This window comes from Canis lupus, chromosome 4, assembly GCF_003254725.2.
Source record: "Canis lupus dingo isolate Sandy chromosome 4, ASM325472v2, whole genome shotgun sequence".
NCBI lineage: Eukaryota > Metazoa > Chordata > Mammalia > Carnivora > Canidae > Canis > Canis lupus.
Window position 1 is genome coordinate 24,592,936 of NC_064246.1, and position 20,119 is coordinate 24,613,054.

A 20,119-nucleotide genomic window follows, 5' to 3' on the forward strand; every position below is an offset into this window, starting at 1 on the left:
ATTTCTAGGCTGAGTATGATACACTTGGAGACTTGGAAAAATATGTCAAACATTTGTTCACTTAACAAGTATTTACTGTCACTATTCTGGGCACCGGGGATTCAGTAAGACAGGGTCCCCCTCTCTCATGGTGCTTACATTTTAAATGGGTGTTGTAGGGATCCCTGGGTGGCGCAGCGGTTTAGCGCCTGCCTTTGGCCCAAGGCGTGATCCTGGAGACCCGGGATCGAATCCCACGTCGGGCTCCCGGTGCATGGAGCCTGCTTCTCCCTCTGCCTGTGTCTCTGCCTCTCTCTCTCTCTCTCACTGTGTGCCTATCATAAATTAAAAAAAAAAAAAAAATTTAAATGGGTGTTGCTGGTAAGTAAACAATAAATGAACAAGATAATTCAAACTGTGATAGGCACTATGAAAAAACTGAAGTGGCTTGATGGTAGGGAGGGGGGAGGGGGAAATCAGGGAAGGCCTCTCTGACAGGAACTGAAACTCAACAGATGACAAAGAACCAGTCATGCAGAGATCATTGGGAAAATTAAACATCTGTGATAAATGATTTTCATTTTAGCACATTAAACTTTACACAACCAAATAAATATTGTTCCTCCAAAGTAGTCCTCTTATGAACTAAAAGCTGTTCAAGTTAGGCTCCCATTACCAGAAACACTTATTGGAGCTCATTTCTTTTTTTATTTAAAAAAATATTTTGACAGGGCAGCCCGGGTGGCTCAGTGGTTTAGCACCGCCTTCAGTCCAGGGCCTGATCCTGGAGACCTGGGATTGAGTCCCACATCGGGCTCCCTGCATGGAGCCTGCTTCTCCCTCTGCCTGTGTCTCTGCCTCTCTCTGTTTCTCATGAATAAATAAATATTTAAAAAATAAATAAAAATATTTTATTTGACAGAGAAGTACAAGCAGGGGGAGTGGCAGCTAGAGGAAGAGGGAGAGCAGGGATCCAGATACAAGCTCAGTTCCAGGACTCTGAGATCATGACCCCGGCCAGAGGCAGATGTTTAACCGACTGAGCCACCTAGGCGCTCCTTGGTGCTCATTTCTAAATGCTCTGAGAATCCTTGGCACATCTTTGAATTTTGTAAGAAGCTAAAAGTCACTTAGAAGCAAGTCTGATGAAGCTAGGCATCACAACTGAAGGATCAAGTCTGTTAATAGGAATACCACCAAGTATCTTCACAGGATTGGAGAGAGGATTAAATTTGATGATAAATGCTTAAACCTCACCCTACCCAATGAGATCATTACAAAGGAGAGCAAAGGATATATAAGTAGTAATAACTTTATTTTTTTTAAAGATTTTTATTGGGGATCCCTGGGTGGCTCAGCGGTTTGGTGCCTGCCTTCGGCCCAGGGCACAGTCCTGGAGTCCGCGGATCGAGTCCTGCGACGGGCTCCAGGCATGTAGCCTGCTTCTCCCTCTTCCTGTGTCTCTGCCTCTCTATGTCTATCATGAATAAATAAATAAATCTTAAAAAAAAATAAAGATTTTTTATTTTTATTTATTTGAGAGCAAGAGAGATTCACAGAAGAGAGCAGCAGACCCTCCCACTCCCACCCCACCCAGTGAGCAGAGCACACTAAGCGGGGCTCAATCCCAGGACCCTGAGATCACGACGGCATCTGAAGGCCTGACTGACTAAGCCACTCAGTCGCCTCTGTATGGTTTTGAAGTAGACTCCACACCCAGCATGGAGCCCAATGCAGGGCTTGAACTCACAGCCCGGAATTCAAGACCTGAATTGAGATCAAGAGTGGGACGCTTAATTGAGCCACCCGCGTGCCCCGGTAGTAGCAACTGTTTATATGAGCCTAATTTTTCTTTACCGCTTTGGGGTGGTCTTAAAGAATAAAATCCAACAGTTCTTTTAGACTAGTTAAAACAGGAATTAAAAAAAAAAAGCATAGTAAGAATCTGTCCCAAACTAACATCTCAAAATCTCATATTCGGGCAGCCCGGAGGGCTCAGCGGTTTATTTTTATTTTTTTTCTTTTTTCTTTTTTAGCGGTTTAGAACCGCCTTCCGCCCGGGGTTGTGATCCTGGAGACCTGGGATCGAGTCCCACGTCGGGCTCCCTGCATGGAGCCTGCTTCTCCTCTGCTTCTCCTCTGCCTGTGTCTCTGCCTCTGTGTGTGTGTGTGTGTGTGTCTGTCATGAATAAATAAATAAAATCTTTAAAAAAAACCCTCATATTCGCTCCCATCCTCTGCCTATGTCAGCCGTCCAGAGGACGTCATCCTCTGGTTCAGCCAGCTACCACCACCATCAACGGGTGTCCCAGTTATCGGGTCCTTTCCCGGATGTTCCCGGCCTAGCATCGCCCGGAGCCCATAAGAGAGCGGTCCACGTCAGCGCACGAGCCCCAAAGACTCTCCTCCTAACCTGCACACAGGTCTTGAACAACAGGCGTCCGATCCCAGCCAGTACCCGGCCTAGAAGGCCAAGAAACCGAGCGACCGCCCCTCTTCCTCCAGGCTGCGCGCCTAAACCCGTCGGGTGCCTAGGGGTCACGCAGGGTCACGCAAGGCGACGCAGAGCCTGCCGGGAGCTCGGTGCGCAATGGCGACGCCCAGTCTGCGGGGTCGCCTGCCGCGGCTGGGAAACCCGCGGAAACCTATCCTGAAGCCCAACAAGCCCCTCATCCTAGCTAACCGTGTCGGGGAACGACGGCGGGAGAGGGGCGGTGAGCAATGGGAGCCAGGGAGGCTCCAGAGCGGAAGCGGGACGGATGCATGGGGCGGCTTGTGGGAGAGCCTGAAGGTAAAGGTTTCCTTGTGACTGAGGGTGCTCTCATTCTGCTCCTCCAGAGGCGACTTGTATCACAGAGATGTCGGTGATGATGGCGTGTTGGAAGCAGAATGAATTCCGCGACGAAGCGTGCAGAAAAGAGATCCAGGATTTCTTCGATTGTGCTTCAAGGGCTGAGGTGACAGAAGGCTTTTCGGGTGCTCTCTTTGGAGGAAAATTGGGGGCGGGGGGACGGATACAAGTAATTGTTCTCTTTGCCTCTTGCCAGCTGATAGGAAGTCCTTCTCATTCTAAAAAGGCGAGGAAAATTGTGGGAGCGATTTCACTCACGCCAGAGTGGAAAAGGTTATGGGTTTGAAGGTATTGTCATCTCGAGCGATTTGTTTCATTGCTCGAAGCTTTAGCTATCCCAGTTGTAAAATGAGGTTCATATTAACCCCTGCCTTACAGAATTTTGTGAGTTAAATAGACGAATGGGAAAATCGTTTTGTAAAATTTAAAAGTGTTGCTCAAATGGACATTATTGTCTGAAAGAGAGTTAAAGATAATGAAGGGCCAGTTGTTTGGATTTTAGCCTAGAATGAATTGCTAGCTGGCATGGTAGTTTCAGGCCATACAGTCACCTGTAGGTCCCAAGTTCCTTTTGAAAGGGGACTGGGAAGATGACACAGATAATTCCAGGCTGGCTAATGTATTAATGTGCTTTGTGCATTGTAAGAACTGTTGGCTTAAGTCAGGATAAACTGAAGAGCTGTCATTTTTGTTTTCATTCTGTCTTTTCAGGCAGCCCGAAAGATGAGATCCATCCAGTACACGTTGGGAGAATCTGGGAATTTACCCCCCAAGAAACTGAATACATTGTTACAGAGGTTTCCTAACAAATCTCATATTAGTTGAAAATGGAGAATCATTTTCTATGACTGGACTGTAGCCACTGAGAACTACGCGGAGGTGTTTTAGAGATGTTTGCACTGCCATGCTCTCTCTATTTGAAAGGCGGAAGGGGGCAAGATGCCTTTTCACCCTTGGGTCTCACTGTCAGGATGGAAGTTTTGCTTTATCTTGAAATAAAATTGTCTAAGAGAACTTGGCCTTTGTTGTAGATTAGGTTCTCCTTCCATACTTGAACTCTGTATCCTCCCCAAGACTTTGGAAGTTCTTTGCTCCCTGATTTGCCCCCGGAGCAGGACAAATTTATTCTTGCTCTGCATTTGAAGACCTTACACTATTTAGTGCCCTTGCTTTCAGATGCAATAAGGGAGTTGAAGTCTGCCTACGCAGAGGGTTTTTTGGTAAGTATTTAGTGACTGCCTATTTTGTGTATAGCCCCTGGATGCTCCCAGAATCATCAAAAGTTCACAAACTGGTGACCAAAGTTACTGCAGATGTATTTTATTTAGCCAACACAATTAAAAAAATTTTTTTAAATTAGATGACCACCTTCAAAAATAAGAAAATGTTATTAAAAATCCACTTTTTAGCTTTCCATTAAAAAAAAAAGGATCTGGCAACACCAGTTTCTTCTTCCTGCATGGCAATAATTAAGTGGAGCTGATTATCATTTGTCTCCCTTCCCCAGGTACCTGGCATTGGCCTCTCCCAAATAGTAAAACTGAAACTTGTTTGGCAGTTATCTTTTTTGTATCACCTGTTCACTTCTCTCATTAAGTTACCTCCCTAGTTGCTGAAGGCATTAACTTCTGTGACCCCTTGATATTAGAAACAATTGTGTAGCATTTTAGGTACCTCTGCCCTTTCAGGCATAACTAATCTAACCTTTTCTATATATATTAGAGCATTAAAATGACAAAGGGATCAGTGGGGTTTCTAAAGCTCCAATGGGGTAATTATTAAGATAAAGAAGGGGTCTTACTTCCCTGACCCCCACAGCTACCTCTTCCTATAGTCCTCATATCCCATGGATAAAGCACTGGGCAGTTGCCTAGTTCTGAAAGCTGAGGCTCTTGGCTGTAGGAAGAAGCCCAGTGCCTATGCACTTTGGGATGGACCTGAGTTCTGTGGACATAAATGGGAAAGAAATTTTGTCTTTAACTACAACTGAAATTTAGCACTTCAGTTAGGACTGAGGGAAACATACCACAGTATGTCAGCAATACCTATGTGAAATCATATTTTCATATAGTAGATTGCAGATACCTCAGTATCATTTATACCCATCACTAGCTTCAAAATTACTGTATTTGGGTCTTAATGTGTAAATAAAGTATCAGTGTGTTACAAATTTGTTTTATTAATTTGGCAATTGTATTTCGACATAATTGGTTTCCTTTGTAATTTTTAAGTTTTATTTTGTGCGTTTATAACAACTGGAGAAGGGAGGTCTAAAGACTGCCAGGCTGCCAAAGGGTCCATAGCACAAAAAAAAGGACCCACTGACAAAACCGTACAACCATTTCCTGAAATCAAGTGCATTCTTCTCGTGGTACTTCCCTGAAGAGACCCTATTAAAAAGTATGATGGAATGCAGGCTTCTGGACTACAACTCCCAGAAGGTTATGCGGTCCCAGGGCCTATCCGGAGTTAAAACCGTAAACTCCACCTAATAGTTTCTGTGTTATCGCTTGACAGCCTACGTTTCCCGGCGTTCATGGCGGCTGTTTATTCCTCGGGGACATTATGGACGCCGAGTTATTGCTGGGATCTGTAGTCATTTCATACTCCTCTGTGTATTGATTTCCTCTTACGGTATCCGAGGGTGGGTTCGAGAAAAAAAGGCAGGAAATGCAGTAATTAGACAGACAGGTCCTCTACATCTGCCCGTCCCGGGTCCGGTTCCCAAGCGCGCGAGGGCGGAAGTGGTGGTGGCCGGCGCGGCCGGAAGTTCAGATCAGCTGATGGGGGAGGCGGCGCCGCAGCCGCCGAGAGGCCCCGGCTGCCGAGCGCTTCGTCCGGGCCCGGAGTCTCGGGTACTGGCCACGATCCCTGTTCGCACCTCGCAGTTGGGCGAGGCCCGATTCCATATCCCTTCCAGGCTTGAGATCCTCGTCCGGCACGGCCGCCCTGAGCGCCCCGGCCACCCCCAGCCCCGGCTCGCCCCTCAGGCCCCGGGCCTCCCCTCAGCCCCCGGCCGGCGGCCCAGGCCCCGGATCCGCGGGGGGGGACCCGGCCCCGGGGGGTGCAGGCCCCATGGAGCTGATGTTCGCGGAATGGGAGGACGGAGAGCGCTTTTCATTCGAAGATTCGGACCGCTTTGAGGAGGATTCGCTCTGTTCCTTCATCTCCGAGGCCGAGAGCCTCTGCCAGAACTGGCGGGGATGGCGCAAACAGTCCGCGGGGCCCAATTCCCCCACTGGCGGCGGCGGCGGCGGTGGCAGCGGCGGTACCAGAATGCGAGGTGAGGGTGAGCGGAGGGGGAAGGGAGCGGACTGGCTCTGCTCGGGCCTTGCTGGGGAGCTGTCCCTGCTCGGGAGCTGTCCCGGCCGCGAGCTGTCCCAAGCTCGGAACGGACTTCTGGACTCGCTTTTCCAGTCTTCCTGGGCTTGGCTCCTCCACGCCAGCGCGAGCGCGCGCGCGCCTGTGTGCGTGTGTATGGGAGTGAGGGCTGGGAAATCCTCCGGTGGGTAGGATTAACGACAAAGTACGTCTTTTGTGGTTCATTTGTCTTAGAGGTGGGGTAGGAGAAAAAAAACTCCCCTGACTTTGGGAATACTTACCAGTTCCGCCCGTGGCGAGCCAGAAAAATAGAAGAGAAGGCGGGTAGGGGGTGGATCGTGAAGAAGGGAACCACTTGAGGTGTGTCGACCCCATTGCAAAGTGCGTTGGGAACTTCCTGTTAAGGGCGATGACAGTCTCTGATCCTGGCTACACCAGGAAGGGGTTCCATCCAGAGGAAAGTGTAGGTGAACTGGCCTGTGAGAGGAGATTCCATAGTTACATAGGTTCAGATCAGAGGCTTGGTTCCCAGCCATGTTGAACATCTGTCAGGAGCCCCGGCTGGGACCGCTGGATTAGAGCCTTAGATTTCTATCATCTGGGACCCCGGGGAAGGGTGTAGGTAATTGTTTCTAGAGTTTCCTTATGAAACACCCTTACTGTTTTTTTTTTTTTTTTTGCAGTAAGCTTCTTTCATCGTTAGGTCTTTCAGTGAATTAACTGAGCAGTGCTGTGAAGATTTTTCCTTTAATTAAAGGGGATTGAGGGGAGAGTGATGATAAGTGAAGATCCACAGCCTCAAGACTCCCCACATCCTTTCCCTGCCTTCCTTAAGGCACAGTTTTTGTCCTGGGCCTCAATGCAAGCTGACTTTTTTAGGCATTTGGGGGTGTGATTCTACTCCAGCCATTCCAAGAGTCCTGTTTTCCAAAATGCCCTGCAGAGATTTTTAGCACTTTTAGCACCACTGGGACAGAGAGAAATGTACACATGTGACTCGTTAGGAGTGGTAGTGTTCAACTTCAGTTGGAGAGGTGGAGTATGTTCTGTGTACACACACCCACATGCCCACAAAGATCATAGGCAGTTTCACTGTGGGTCTTCTATGGTTTCTTTGCTTTTCTCACATTTGCATGTATGGGTAGCCTTGGGGCTTAGAGGGAAGTAACTGAAGTCATGTTGATGAAAATTTTCAGCATATCAGTATTTTCCTGAATAGGTTAAAATCTAGAAAAGCATGTCATTCCCCAAACCCCCTGCCATCCCGGGCTACCCCCAGTTGTTTGCTTGTAAAATAAGGAGATTAACTTTTAAAAAAAAGGTTTCTTTCAGCTCCATGATTTTCTGATCTGTCTTCTACTCTGATTAGCAATTTGGTGAGATACATTTGCAATCTGTTTTTGTTTCATCACTTTTTGATTAAAACAGTGCAGGAAACATTGAGTAGCAACTCCATCCTACTGCAGGTGATTACAGGAGCAGTAGCTAGGTTTTCCTAGGATAACCCATCTTCCTCCCCACCCTTCCCAGGCTTGCATTGTAGGAAGCCAAGGCTCAGGTGTGCCAGAGGACATGCAGTCACTCTTTTAATGGACCTCTCTCTCTCTTAACTCCTCTGGGCTCTGGCCTATCTTCACTCCTTAGGTAGAGGTCTAGAGTCATCTAGAGAAAAAGGGATAGTAAAAAAGCAACTAGAGAAGAGAATGTCAGAGGAAGAGACATTAACAATGTAATATGAATCTAAAGTGCTAGGTATGAGGGAAATTAGATGCCGAGCCATGTGAGAGGGGTTACTTGCTAGGATCTTGGAACACACCTGTTTGGCCAGGAATTTCTGGGATATCCCTGGTAACTTCTCTTCTAGACCTTAGGTAGCAGGCTGTTGGTTGCAGTTGATTAGCTCCCCTCCCCCAGTTGGAGCCTTAAGGGTTAATGTATCCTAACTGGAACGTCCCTGGGTTTTTCATCCAGATCTCCCCTTTCTTTCATAGTGAAGTGGGGCCCAAGAAGTTAGGCACTGGCATTGGTGCCAAGTAATCATGGCCCTTTTCATTTCCCCTTCTCTTTACCCTCACCCAAACATTTGTTTCCAAGATGGACTGGTGATCCCATTGGTGGAGCTATCAGCAAAGCAGGTGGCATTTCATATCCCATTTGAAGTGGTGGAGAAAGTTTATCCCCCAGTGCCTGAGCAGCTACAGCTCCGAATTGCTTTTTGGAGCTTCCCTGAGAATGAAGAGGATATCCGGTGAGGCTAAAGGACTGATGGTGGGGAGTGGGTCCTGATATTCCACACTGTGTGCTGGGCTTCCTACAGAACAAAGGAGATACTATATTTGGGGCTGTGGTAAGAAGACGACAAGGGGAGGAGAGAGTGCCTGGGATTTTCCCTAAGAGGGAGTGACACTGGGGAGAGAGTGCCCAGGGCATTATGGTCTCTGACAGGGTCTCTTGAAGGGTATTTGCTGAGTTGTGGCTGTGTCGTCTTCTTCACTATCAGGCTGTATTCCTGCCTGGCCAATGGCAGTGCGGACGAGTTCCAGCGAGGGGATCAGCTGTTCCGCATGAGGGCTGTGAAAGACCCACTGCAGATAGGTAAGGGTCCCCTTGTGCCCTGTGACAACCCCTGCTATCCTCCTATCCTCCTATCCCCTTTGTTAGGAATGAAGGACCTACTGCAAGAAGCCAGAGCAGGTCGTCAGGATAACTGCAGGGCCAGGGTTGAGGGCAGAGAATTATGTCTCGATGGCTTTCCCTGACCATACCCATGTTTCTTCCCAGGGTTCCACCTGAGTGCTACAGTGGTGCCACCTCAGATGGTCCCCCCCAAAGGGGCCTACAACGTGGCTGTGATGTTTGACCGCTGCCGGGTCACTTCCTGCAGCTGCACCTGTGGGGCTGGGGCCAAATGGTGCACTCACGTCGTGGCACTCTGTCTCTTCCGCATCCACAACGTGAGGCCCTCCCAATTTATCCCGGCCCTATCCTACGCTCCATCCCCCCCTTCTCTGCTGCATGCCTGGCCACAATGTGAGCCCCCTCGCCTCCCTGAATCTGCCTGTCTTTCCCCGGCTCCGGCGTCAGCAAGCCTTCTCTCAGCTTGTTCTATTTCTCTCCGTGTCCCCTTCAGGCTTCTGCAGTCTGCCTGCGTGCCCCAGTCTCAGAGTCCCTGTCTCGGCTGCAGAGGGACCAGCTGCAGAAGTTTGCCCAGTACCTCATCAGTGAACTCCCTCAGCAGGTGAGTGAGGCACGCCCTCCTCCAGCCCCGGAGCTCAGGACTGCGATCGAGTCTTCATGTTAGAGCAGTGCCTCCTGGGGTCATCTGTGCCTTTGTCCCTTTCCCCGCTCAGATCCTCCCCACAGCCCAGCGTCTTCTGGATGAACTCCTCTCTTCGCAGTCCACGGCCATCAACACCGTGTGTGGAGCCCCCGGTGAGTGTGGAGAGAAGGAAGGGTGGCGGGAAGGAAGCAAGCTGGTAGCGCAGAGTACCGCTGACTAAAAACAGCTTGCTGCTGTCAGGCGAATCCAGGCCCCTATCTCTAGGTAACTGACTGCCTGTCACCCCCAGACCCCACAGCAGGGCCCTCCGCCTCTGACCAGAGTACTTGGTATTTGGATGAATCCACACTCACTGACAACATCAAGAAGACTTTGCACAAGTTCTGTGGACCCTCGCCTGTGGTCTTCAGGTAAATGGATCGCTTCACGCCTGTGTCTGTGGTGCAGGGGAGCGTCCTTCAGGCTGTTGACAGATTGACAGATCCTTTGCTTTGTTCTGTTAATACCTGAGGATCAAGAATTGTTGTTGTAGCGTCCCTCCCCCCCCTCCATGTTTGGGGTCAGGACCCCTTTTGTGTCAAAGCCCTGGTGCACTTGTTTCATGCGACCCATCTCAGGGTTAGCATTTTCCACCCACTGCCTTCACAGTGACGTGAACTCCATGTATCTGTCTTCCACGGAACCTCCGGCTGCTGCCGAGTGGGCCTGTCTGCTGCGCCCTCTGAGGGGCCGCGAGCCAGAGGGGGTCTGGAACCTACTTAGCATCGTGCGGGAGATGTTCAAACGGAGGGACAGCAATGCTGCCCCCTTGTTGGAGATCCTCACTGACCAGTGCCTCACCTATGAACAGGTAACCCTCCGGGGTTGGCGAGCTCCGCTGTGGTTCATTTTCTCCTTCCCTTACCCTCGCCTCCCTCCTGATGGGGACACTGGGGAGCGCCACTCTTTCTTTCTCCGGGCTGCTAGGTGCATCTCGGGGCCCTCTTTGTTTCCAGATAACGGGTTGGTGGTATAGCGTGCGCACCTCAGCCTCACACAGCAGCGCCAGTGGGCACACGGGCCGCAGCAATGGGCAGTCAGAGGTGGCCGCCCATGCGTGTGCCAGCATGTGTGACGAGATGGTCACCCTGTGGAGGCTAGCTGTTCTGGACCCTGCACTCAGTCCCCAGCGGTGAGTCTCTCCCCACGCTCGCCATGGCACCCATCCCGGGCCAGCCCAGACAGACCGAGCCCTCATCTCCTGGACCCATAGACATGTTCTCTTCTAGTCCTCAGGAAATGGCAGGTGCTGAGTATTAGGGTTGCTGGAGATTTAGGAGTTCTTTTTCTGAGAGGCTTTCTTCCTTCCCTCCCCGAAATAGCTCCCGCTTTCCCAGATGCCTAAGTGTTGGAGTGATGGGTACGGGCTGTTTGGAGCAGTGCTTCCCTGGGGCCTTCCTTGGGCCCCCCTTCTGGGGTTCGTGCCGGCTCTGTCTCCTTCCATCCCCTCTCAGGGCAGAGTGTAGCCCCCCTGCAGCCTCCCCAACTTTGTTCCCACAGTCGCCGGGAACTGTGTGCACAGCTACGCCAGTGGCAGCTGAAGGTGATTGAGAATGTGAAGCGGGGACAGCACAAAAAGACCCTGGAGCGGCTCTTCCCTGGCTTCCGGCCAGCAGTGGAGGCCTGCTACTTCAACTGGGAAGAGGCCTACCCACTTCCCGGTGTCACCTACAGCGGCACTGACCGGAAGTTGGCGCTGTGCTGGGCCCGGGCCCTGCCTCCTCGGCCAGGTGCCTCCCGCCCTGGGGGCCTGGAGGAATCCCGGGAGCGGCCCCGAGCTCTCCCTTCTGAGCCAGCTGTGCGGCCCAAGGAGCCGGGGGCCAAGCGCAAGGGATTGGGTGAGGGGGTCCCCTCGTCGCAGCGGGGTCCCCGCCGCCTCTCTGCGGAGGGGGGAGATAAGGCCCTGCATAAGATGGGCCCAGGTGGGGGCAAAGCCAAGGCACTGGGTGGGGCTGGCAGTGGGGGCAAGGGCTCAGCAGGCGGCGGCAGCAAGCGACGGCTGAGCAGTGAAGACAGCTCCCTGGAGCCAGATCTGGCCGAGATGAGCCTGGATGACAGCAGCCTGGCCCTGGGTGCAGAGGCCAGCACCTTTGGTGGATTCCCTGAGAGCCCGCCACCCTGCCCTCCTGCTGGTGGCTCCCGAGGTCCACCCACCTTCCTTCCTGAGCCCCCAGATACTTACGAAGAAGATGGTGGTGTGTACTTCTCGGAAGGGCCTGAGCCGCCCACAGCCTCTGCTGGCCCCCGTGGCCTGTTGCCTGGGGAGGTCTGTACCCGGGATGACCTCCCTTCCACAGATGAGAGTGGCAATGGGCTCCCCAAAACCAAAGAGGCAGCCACTGCAGTCGGAGAGGAGGATGATGACTACCAGGCATATTATCTGAATGCCCAGGATGGGGCTGGGGGCGAGGAAGAGAAGGCCGAGGGCGGGGCCGGGGAGGAGCATGACCTGTTTGCCGGGCTGAAGCCACTGGAACAGGAGAGCCGCATGGAGGTGAGAGGACGCCGAGAGGACGCTGAGGGTGCTCCTTAGCCACAGCTGGGAGAGGGGCCGTCTGGCTCTAGTCAGGGGTGTCAGGACTGGAGCATGGCTGTTAGAATCCTGTGGTGGGGCTCCTAACTGGCCCTCCTGCCTGCCATCCATTCTCTTCATTGCTTCCATGTTGATTTTCCTGGGCTGTCTGGTTGTGTCGCTCTGATGCTTAAAAGTATTCAGTGATTTCTCACTGCCCTGAGTTTAAAAATGAAGGTCCTTGGCATGACTTGTGAGGCTCTACTTGGTCCGATCTTTGCGTGCTTCTGCAGCCTCATCCAGCTCTTCTGTCCTTTATACTGGTCAGCTGAACCATTCCTCTAGCTTGCCATGCTTTTTCTTGCATCCTTATATTTGGACAGATTGGCCTTTCTGCGTAGAATGTTCTCCCTCACTTTACCCAGTTAGTTCCTGTTCCTTCCTCAGGTCTCAGATATCTCAGAGATCCCTTCCTCTAGGAAGTTGTCCCTGAGATTGCTTCTCCACCCCAGGTCCCAGTGAGGTATCTTACTCACCTGTTCCCCTCTCGACCTTTCCCAGTGGTAGCTGGCTTCACGCTGGTTTGTGTGTTTGTGTGTCTGTTTCTCTGATCAGACTGTGAGTTCCTGTGGTATACCCAGGACCAGTAGAGGGCCTAGCATATAGCAAGGACTCATGGGATGTGTGCTGCATGAGTGAGTATGGTGTCCTGCCCCTGGAAGTTAGGGCTTCAGCCTGTGTGCGGCCCATGTCCTCCCCAGGTGTTGTTTGCCTGTGCTGAGGCCCTGCATGCGCATGGCTACAGCAGTGAGGCCTCCCGCCTCACCGTGGAGCTTGCCCAGGACCTGCTAGCCAACCCACCCGACCTCAAGGTAGAGCCGCCCCCTGCCAAGGTGAGAGACTCCCACCTACCTCCCCACTTGCCCCAACCCTCTTCTATGCCCCACCCCAAGTGAGAGCCTCCTTCTCACTCCACCAAGATGAGTCAGACTCATCAGCCTGCCTCCTTGCACTTACTTCTTTAGGGCAAGAAGAACAAGGTATCTACGAGCCGTCAGACCTGGGTGGCCACCAACACCCTGACCAAGGCAGCCTTCCTATTAACAGTGCTAAGTGAACGTCCAGAGCACCACAACCTGGCCTTCCGAGTTGGCATGTTTGCCTTGGAGCTACAGCGGCCCCCAGCTTCTACCAAGGCCTTGGAGGTCAGAGGGTCTATCTATCTGAGCCTTGTACTGCAGTCTCCTCAGAGCCCTGCAGCTTGATGTGTACTGGCACAACAGAGGTCTGAGCTGTGCTTATGCTGTTAGGTGAAGCTGGCATACCAGGAGTCTGAGGTGGCTGCCCTGCTCAAGAAGATTCCTCTGGGTCCAAGTGAGATGAGTACCATGCGGTGCCGGGCAGAGGAGCTTCGGGAGGGGACGCTCTGTGACTATCGGCCTGTTTTGCCTCTCATGTTGGCCAGTTTCATCTTTGACGTTCTCTGTGCTCCAGGTACGGTGCATGACTTTATAGCAAGTAGGAATCTTGGGTAGGAGTAGTTTTCTCTCAGGAGAAACCAAGAGCCCCAAAGCTCTGAATTGCCTTTGGGACCCATCAGGCAGCTTCATGAGAGGTCTGGAATGATAAGGGTCTTGGGTTCCCTACATTTTATTCTTCCCCATGATGCTTCTGTCTGGCTGACTGACTTCAACTTTCGTCCAGTGGTTTCTCCCACGGGTTCCCGGCCTCCAAGTCGTAACTGGAACAACGAGATGCCTGGGGATGAGGAGCTGGGATTTGAAGCAGCAGTTGCTGCCTTAGGTGAGTCTAGACTATCTTGAGCACAACTATGAGCTAAGCCTGTGGCCATGAAGGGTGTGAGATGTGGCCCTGTTTTGAAGGGGCTGTATGGCAGTGGGACAGCCAGAATGACGTGTATAAGCCAAGTACTGCCTATGAGACAGTCAAGAATTTAGGAACAGGGCAGCCCCCGTGGCGCAGCGGTTTAGCGCCGCCTGCAGCCTGGGGTGTGATCCTGGAGACCCGGGATCAAGTCCCACATCGGGCTCCCTGCGTGGAGCCTGCTTCTCCCTCTGCCTGTGTCTCTGCCACTCTCTTCGCTCTCTCTGAATGAATAAATAAATAAATCTTAAAAAAAAAAGAATTTAGGAACAAATTGTGTGCTATGGCTGTTTAGTGTTGTAAGAGCAGCAAAACAAAAATCTAGGAGAAGGACTCCAGGAGGATATAGAATATGGAATGTAGGTTAAAAGATCAGTTAGGTTTTTGGTAGAGGGACAAAAGACCATGAATAAAAACAGGGATAATTGAGTCTTCATGAGAGTGAGGAGTCCAACTTCCTTGAAATGATGGATATGCTATGAAGGTAGAGTGGGCCAGCTTATGAAGGTCTTAAAACGTAGATCGGAGCTAAGGCTGGGTATAATAAGTGGTGGGGACCTTCCACAGGGGATGTGGGTTGGGTCAGAACTCCTTATGTCATATGCTGGTTGACTCAGTAGCCCCAGCGTGTTCACCTTTGGCATCTTGGGAGTTATGGCCATTCTCAGTCCCTATGAGACCCTTCTTTTCACAGGTATGAAAACAACAGTGAGTGAGGCAGAGCATCCCCTCCTTTGTGAAGGCACACGTCGGGAGAAGGGTGACCTGGCACTGGCTCTAATGATCACTTATAAGGATGACCAAGCCAAGCTTAAAAAGGTAGGGACAGAGGTACTGGGATTTTGACAGGCAGCAAATTTTACCATCTTTCTCAGGGGATTCCAGTACAATAAGGAAAGGGCTATACTGCCCATAGGAGATTAATGGAGAATCCTGGGGACACTTCATAAAGAGTAAGACCAAATGGGGTGTGGGGGGGTTGCTGAGTAACTTAGTCGGTTGAGCGTCTGACTCTTGATTTCAGCACAGGTCACGATCTCAAGGTCATGAGACTGAACCCTGTGTCAGGCTCTGTACTGGGCATGGAGCCTGCTTGGGATTCTCTCTCTCTTCTCCCTCTGGCCCTCCCTACCCCACTTACACACACACTCTCCCTCTAAAAAACTAAACAAAAAACCCACTAACTAAAAAAGACTAATGGTCTCAAAGGAGTGCTTGGGCAGGGGGTGGAAGAAGAAAAGCAAAGGGCATAAAGTCAGTTTTACGTTTATTTCATATTTATTGAATATCCATATACTCAGTCCTATGGTTAAGTGTTAGGATACCAAGATACGTAAGCCAGCCCCTATCTGGGGGATGGGGGGTTCCGCCTATGGTTGTAACTGGGGAAGGCTTCTGGAAGCTGTTTCAAAGAGAGAGGAAGGTAAATAGAAATAGAAGTCAGGAGCTAAAGGGCATCTTGTCTGATTCTGTTCTCAGATCTTAGACAAACTCTTGGACCGAGAGAGCCAGACGCATAAGCCCCAAACACTGAGTTCGTTCTACTCATCCAGCCGCCCAGCCACAGCCAGCCAGAGGTCTCCTTCAAAGCATGGGGGCCCATCTGCCCCAGGGGCCCTGCAACCACTGACCTCGGGCTCTGCAGGGCCTGCTCAGCCAGGGAGTGTTGCAGGGGCTGGGCCAGGCCCCACTGAGGGCTTCACAGAGAAGAATGTGCCTGGTGAGGTGGGGGCACTGGGCAGGGGGGATGAATGGTATAGGAACCATGTTGGGGTCCCCTTTCCTGAGCTCATCCCAATGTCCTATTTTCTCCCACCTAGAAAGTTCCCCACATTCTCCCTGTGAGGGTCTCCCATCTGAGGCAGCCTTGACCCCAAGGCCAGAAGGGAAGGTTCCCAGCCGCCTGGCACTCGGCAGTCGTGGAGGCTACAATGGACGGGGCTGGGGCTCCCCAGGGCGGCCTAAGAAGAAACACACAGGTATGACAGCCTGTGGGATGACATGGAGGGGAGGATATTCCTGAAGTCTGAACTCTGGAACTTCTGGCTTCTGAGACTGACTTGTCTTGGGGGGTTAGGCATGGCCAGCATTGACAGCAGTGCCCCCGAAACGACGTCGGACAGCTCCCCCACCTTAAGCCGGAGGCCACTTCGAGGGGGCTGGGCCCCCACCTCCTGGGGCCGAGGACAGGACAGTGACAGCATTAGCAGTTCTTCCTCGGACTCCCTGGGCTCCTCGTCCTCCAGTGGAAGTCGCCGGGCCAGTGCCAGTGGAGGGGCCCGGGCAAAGACCGTTGAGGTTGGCAGGTCAGTGGAAGAAATACCCATCTCCTCTCCTCTGGCCCACCCTCAGAGCCACATCCCTAGTGTAATCCAGCTAATGTTCCCCCGTAACCCCACTTACCCTGGTCTTACCCAAACAACCTGGATACCCATTTCAGAGAAACCCCAATCCCCGTCCCTACCCCATTGCCCCTTCAGGTACAAGGGCCGCCGTCCCGAGAGTCATGCCCCCCATGTACCCAATCAGCCATCAGAGGCAGCTGCACACTTCTACTTCGAGTTGGCGAAGACGGTGCTGATCAAGGCAGGGGGCAACAGCAGCACTTCCATTTTCACACATCCATCTTCCTCAGGGGGCCACCAGGGTCCTCACCGCAACCTGCACCTTTGCGCCTTCGAGATTGGGCTTTATGCCCTTGGCCTGCACAACTTTGTTTCTCCCAACTGGCTCTCACGTACTTATTCTTCCCACGTTTCCTGGATTACAGGTAAACCCAGTGTCTTGATTGGGGTATGGGGGGGGGGTACTTATTGATAGAGCTGAGAGTCTTATCCTCGTGGAATTACTGATCTCAGATACCACTTGCACTCCCCAGAGGTGCCCGTACTCACCCCATTCTGATTTTTGCTCCTTTCCCTGAAGGTCAGGCAATGGAGATTGGCAGTGCAGCTCTGACTATACTGGTAGAGTGCTGGGATGGACACCTGACACCCCCTGAGGTTGCATCCCTGGCTGACAGGGCATCACGGGCACGAGACTCCAATATGGTGAGGGCAGCGGCGGAGCTAGCCCTCAGCTGCCTGCCTCATGCCCATGCATTGAACCCTAATGAGATCCAGCGGGCCCTGGTGCAGTGCAAGGAGCAGGTATTTCTATGGGCAATCTGGGGACCTGCTTTGAGGCATCTGGGCAGGGACTTTGGGCATGAGGAAAATCAATAGTTCAGCTCTTGATTCCTGTGTCCTGGAGCTCACAGATTATCCCGTTTGTCCTGTTGTGCTGTTAATGCACTTTCACATCCATTTCTTCTTTTACCATACGACTCTGAGATTAGGATTATTCCTATTTTATAGTTTAAGGAAATGGAGGCCTGTGCTTTAGGGATGGAGGTGATCAGCAGGCTGGAATACTCAGGGCAGACTTTAGGGAGACAGTGGAATTGGATGGGAGGGGGTGTAAGTTTATAACTAGGACTATAACCTGGGTCTTCTACTGGTCAGTTGTTTGTTCAGCGTCTGTGTGAAGCACTCATTACTCTGACACGGACTCTGAGCATCAGCCTGACCTCTGATGCCTCCCCGGGAACCAGCCAACTCAGAGGTGGTGGAATGTCATTTAAGAGCGACCCTGAGGGAAGCCCCTCCCCTTAACCCTCTGTGTCCCTCCCTTCCAGGATAACCTGATGTTGGAGAAGGCCTGCATGGCAGTGGAAGAGGCGGCAAAGGGTGGGGGTGTATACCCCGAAGTGTTGTTTGAGGTTGCTCACCAGTGGTTCTGGCTATATGAGCAAACAGCAGGTGGCTCATCCACAGCCCGTGAAGGGGCTACAAGCTGTAGTGCCAGTGGGATCAGGGCAGCTGGGGAGGCTGGGCGGGGGCTGCCTGAGGGCAGGGGGGGCCCAGGGACTGAGCCGGTTACAGTGGCAGCGGCAGCAGTGACAGCAGCAGCCACAGTGGTGCCAGTCATCTCAGTGGGGTCCAGTCTATATCCAGGTCCAGGACTGGGGCATGGTCATTCCCCTGGCCTGCACCCCTACACTGCTCTACAGCCCCACCTGCCCTGCAGCCCTCAATACCTCACCCACCCAGCACACCCTGCCCACCCAATGCCTCATATGCCCCGGCCTGCTGTCTTCCCTGTGCCCAGCTCTGCATACCCACAGGTGAGACCAGTGTTCTGGGGGGGGGGGTTGGGCAGGTGGAAAAACATTGAGGGTTCGTGTGGGGTTGGAGTGGGGTCCTCTGGGAGAGTCCTAGGGCTGTCCTGGTGAGGTGGTGGAGGTCTGGGGGACCCAGGCCAGCCAACTAAGATAAAAAATGTAGGGACACCAGTTGTGGGACCAAGGGGGAGAGCTACATCTTAATAGAATTCTCTTCTCTTCTCCCTGTCTTTAGGGTGTGCATCCTGCCTTCTTGGGGGCTCAGTACCCTTACTCAGTGACTCCCCCCTCACTTGCTGCCACTGCTGTGTCTTTCCCCGTCCCTTCCATGGCACCCATCACAGTACATCCCTACCACACAGAGCCAGGGCTCCCACTGCCCACCAGTGTGGCCTGTGAGTTGTGGGGACAGGGAACAGGTGAATGGAGGGGAGGTACACAGGGCAGGGAGTTGGGGGAGGAACCCTCTCTGTCCCCTTTTGGGCCGGGAGTTCCTCATCTGGCTTTCATCCCACCTTCAGTGAGCAGTGTCCATCCAGCATCCACGTTTCCAGCCATCCAGGGTGCCTCGTTGCCTGCCCTGACTACACAGCCCAGCCCTCTGGTGAGCGGGGGGTTTCCACCACCCGAGGAGGAGACACACAGTCAGCCCGTCAACCCACACAGCCTGCACCACCTGCACGCTGCCTACCGTGTTGGTGAGAGGAGGTCCCTTTTTGTGCCCCCACCTGCAGTTGTGCCACAGGCTCTTCAGCGACACCTCCCTCCCCACAGCTCTTAATTGGTTTACTGTGGGGTCAGGTGTACCATGTCGGGGTAGAGGATGAAAAAGGATGTACCCCCACCGTGTGCCCACCCTTTTCTCCCAGGAATGCTGGCACTGGAGATGCTGGGTCGCAGAGCACACAATGATCACCCCAACAACTTCTCCCGCTCCCCCCCCTACACTGATGATGTCAAATGGTTGCTGGGGCTGGCAGCAAAGCTGGGTAACACCTCCTCTCCCCAGGACCATTGTCCGCCCCCCTCCCGCTTCCCCCACCTTCCTATCCCAGACCTCCTTCCTAGCTCTTGCTCAGAGTTGAGGCCTTGGTCGGGTATGTGTGCGTGCGCGGGGGGTGGGGGGGTTACCTCAGCTCCTGGGGTGGAGGGAGGCTCTCTGCCAGGCCAGAGCTGAGAGATAAAAGTTGGGTCCCTAGGGCAGAGGTGGCCACCCCCGTCTCATGCCCCTCCCCCTGCCCCCCAGGAGTGAACTACGTGCACCAGTTCTGTGTGGGGGCAGCCAAGGGGGTGCTGAGCCCGTTTGTGCTGCAGGAGATCGTCATGGAGACGCTGCAGCGGCTGAGCCCTGCTCATGCCCACAACCACCTGCGTGCCCCGGCCTTCCACCAACTGGTGCAGCGCTGCCAGCAGGCATACATGCAGGTGACAACCTAGGAAGTATGGAGTAGGGCGGAGCACTTCCTGGGCAGGCAGGGAACAGATTACCCCGTGCGCTAGGGAGGATGGGCCTGGTTCTGTGCTTAGTGGCTCATCCTCTTCTAGTACATCCACCACCGCTTGATTCACCTGACCCCTGCCGACTACGACGACTTTGTGAACGCGATCCGCAGTGCCCGCAGCGCCTTCTGCCTGACACCCATGGGCATGATGCAGTTCAACGACATCCTGCAGAACCTCAAGCGCAGCAAACAGACCAAGGAGCTGTGGCAGCGGGTCTCCCTCGAGATGACCACCTTCTCCCCATGAGTCTGGCCCCTCTAGGGTCCTATACAGGGACACAGGCCTGTGGCTATGGGGGCCCCTCACACAGAGGGAGTGAATCTTGGCTGGACAGATCATCCCCACTCAGTTCTCTGGTAGCCCAGACTGGCAGCTGCTCTTGGGCTGTAGCTTGGGGCCAAGATGTCTCAGACCCTAGAAGCCTAGGGTTGGGGGAGACAGCCCTGTCTGGGAGGGGGCATTGGGTGGCCTCTGGTATTTATTTGGCATTTATAAATATATAAACTCCTTTTTTACTCTAGTCTGCCTGGGCCTTTGCCTTCTTTCCCTCCACGTGCAGATGAGCTTTGAACCAGGGTGGGGGAAAAG

General features: G+C 52.7%; 2 protein-coding genes and 1 long non-coding RNA gene across 8 annotated transcripts; 2 read left to right on the plus strand and 1 right to left on the minus strand.

Annotated features, from left to right (window-relative positions):
- Positions 1 to 52: 52 nt before the first annotated feature.
- On the minus strand, positions 53 to 2,525 carry LOC125754911 (uncharacterized). The gene is made up of 2 exons (XR_007410023.1): positions 2,393 to 2,525; positions 53 to 314 (listed from the first exon to the last, which is right to left on the minus strand). It is a non-coding gene; the product is annotated as an uncharacterized LOC125754911 (long non-coding RNA).
- Positions 2,390 to 3,844, plus strand: CHCHD1 (coiled-coil-helix-coiled-coil-helix domain containing 1). 2 transcript variants are annotated; one of them, XM_035715024.2, is made up of 4 exons: positions 2,512 to 2,693; positions 2,818 to 2,936; positions 3,027 to 3,118; positions 3,542 to 3,680. In XM_035715024.2, exons 1-3 carry the CDS (start codon positions 2,570 to 2,572, stop codon positions 3,114 to 3,116), a joined length of 333 nt encoding a protein of 110 aa, XP_035570917.1. In that variant the 5' UTR covers positions 2,512 to 2,569; the 3' UTR covers positions 3,117 to 3,118; positions 3,542 to 3,680. The 2 variants fall into 2 exon arrangements, with proteins under 2 accessions (XP_025289962.1, XP_035570917.1); XM_025434177.3 differs by lacking the exon at positions 3,027 to 3,118 and having other exon boundaries at positions 2,390 to 2,693; positions 3,542 to 3,844.
- A 1,755-nt stretch (positions 3,845 to 5,599) lies between these two features.
- ZSWIM8 (zinc finger SWIM-type containing 8) lies at positions 5,600 to 20,051 on the plus strand. 5 transcript variants are annotated; one of them, XM_025434159.3, is made up of 26 exons: positions 5,600 to 6,113; positions 8,246 to 8,399; positions 8,652 to 8,746; positions 8,933 to 9,105; positions 9,282 to 9,389; positions 9,502 to 9,583; positions 9,721 to 9,841; positions 10,080 to 10,281; positions 10,427 to 10,602; positions 10,971 to 11,964; positions 12,744 to 12,875; positions 13,008 to 13,187; positions 13,293 to 13,476; positions 13,687 to 13,785; positions 14,561 to 14,685; positions 15,346 to 15,586; positions 15,687 to 15,845; positions 15,944 to 16,172; positions 16,347 to 16,636; positions 16,792 to 17,015; positions 17,543 to 18,031; positions 18,264 to 18,447; positions 18,550 to 18,726; positions 18,898 to 19,017; positions 19,343 to 19,453; positions 19,574 to 20,051. In XM_025434159.3, the coding sequence occupies exons 1-26, from the start codon at positions 5,906 to 5,908 to the stop codon at positions 20,032 to 20,034; spliced, it is 5,718 nt and encodes a 1,905-aa protein (XP_025289944.1). In that variant the 5' UTR covers positions 5,600 to 5,905; the 3' UTR covers positions 20,035 to 20,051. The 5 variants fall into 5 exon arrangements, with proteins under 5 accessions (XP_025289944.1, XP_025289947.1, XP_025289946.1 ...); XM_025434162.3 differs by having other exon boundaries at positions 5,601 to 6,113; positions 19,275 to 19,453; XM_025434161.3 differs by having other exon boundaries at positions 5,601 to 6,113; positions 18,264 to 18,423.
- The last annotated feature ends 68 nt before the right edge of the window (positions 20,052 to 20,119 follow it).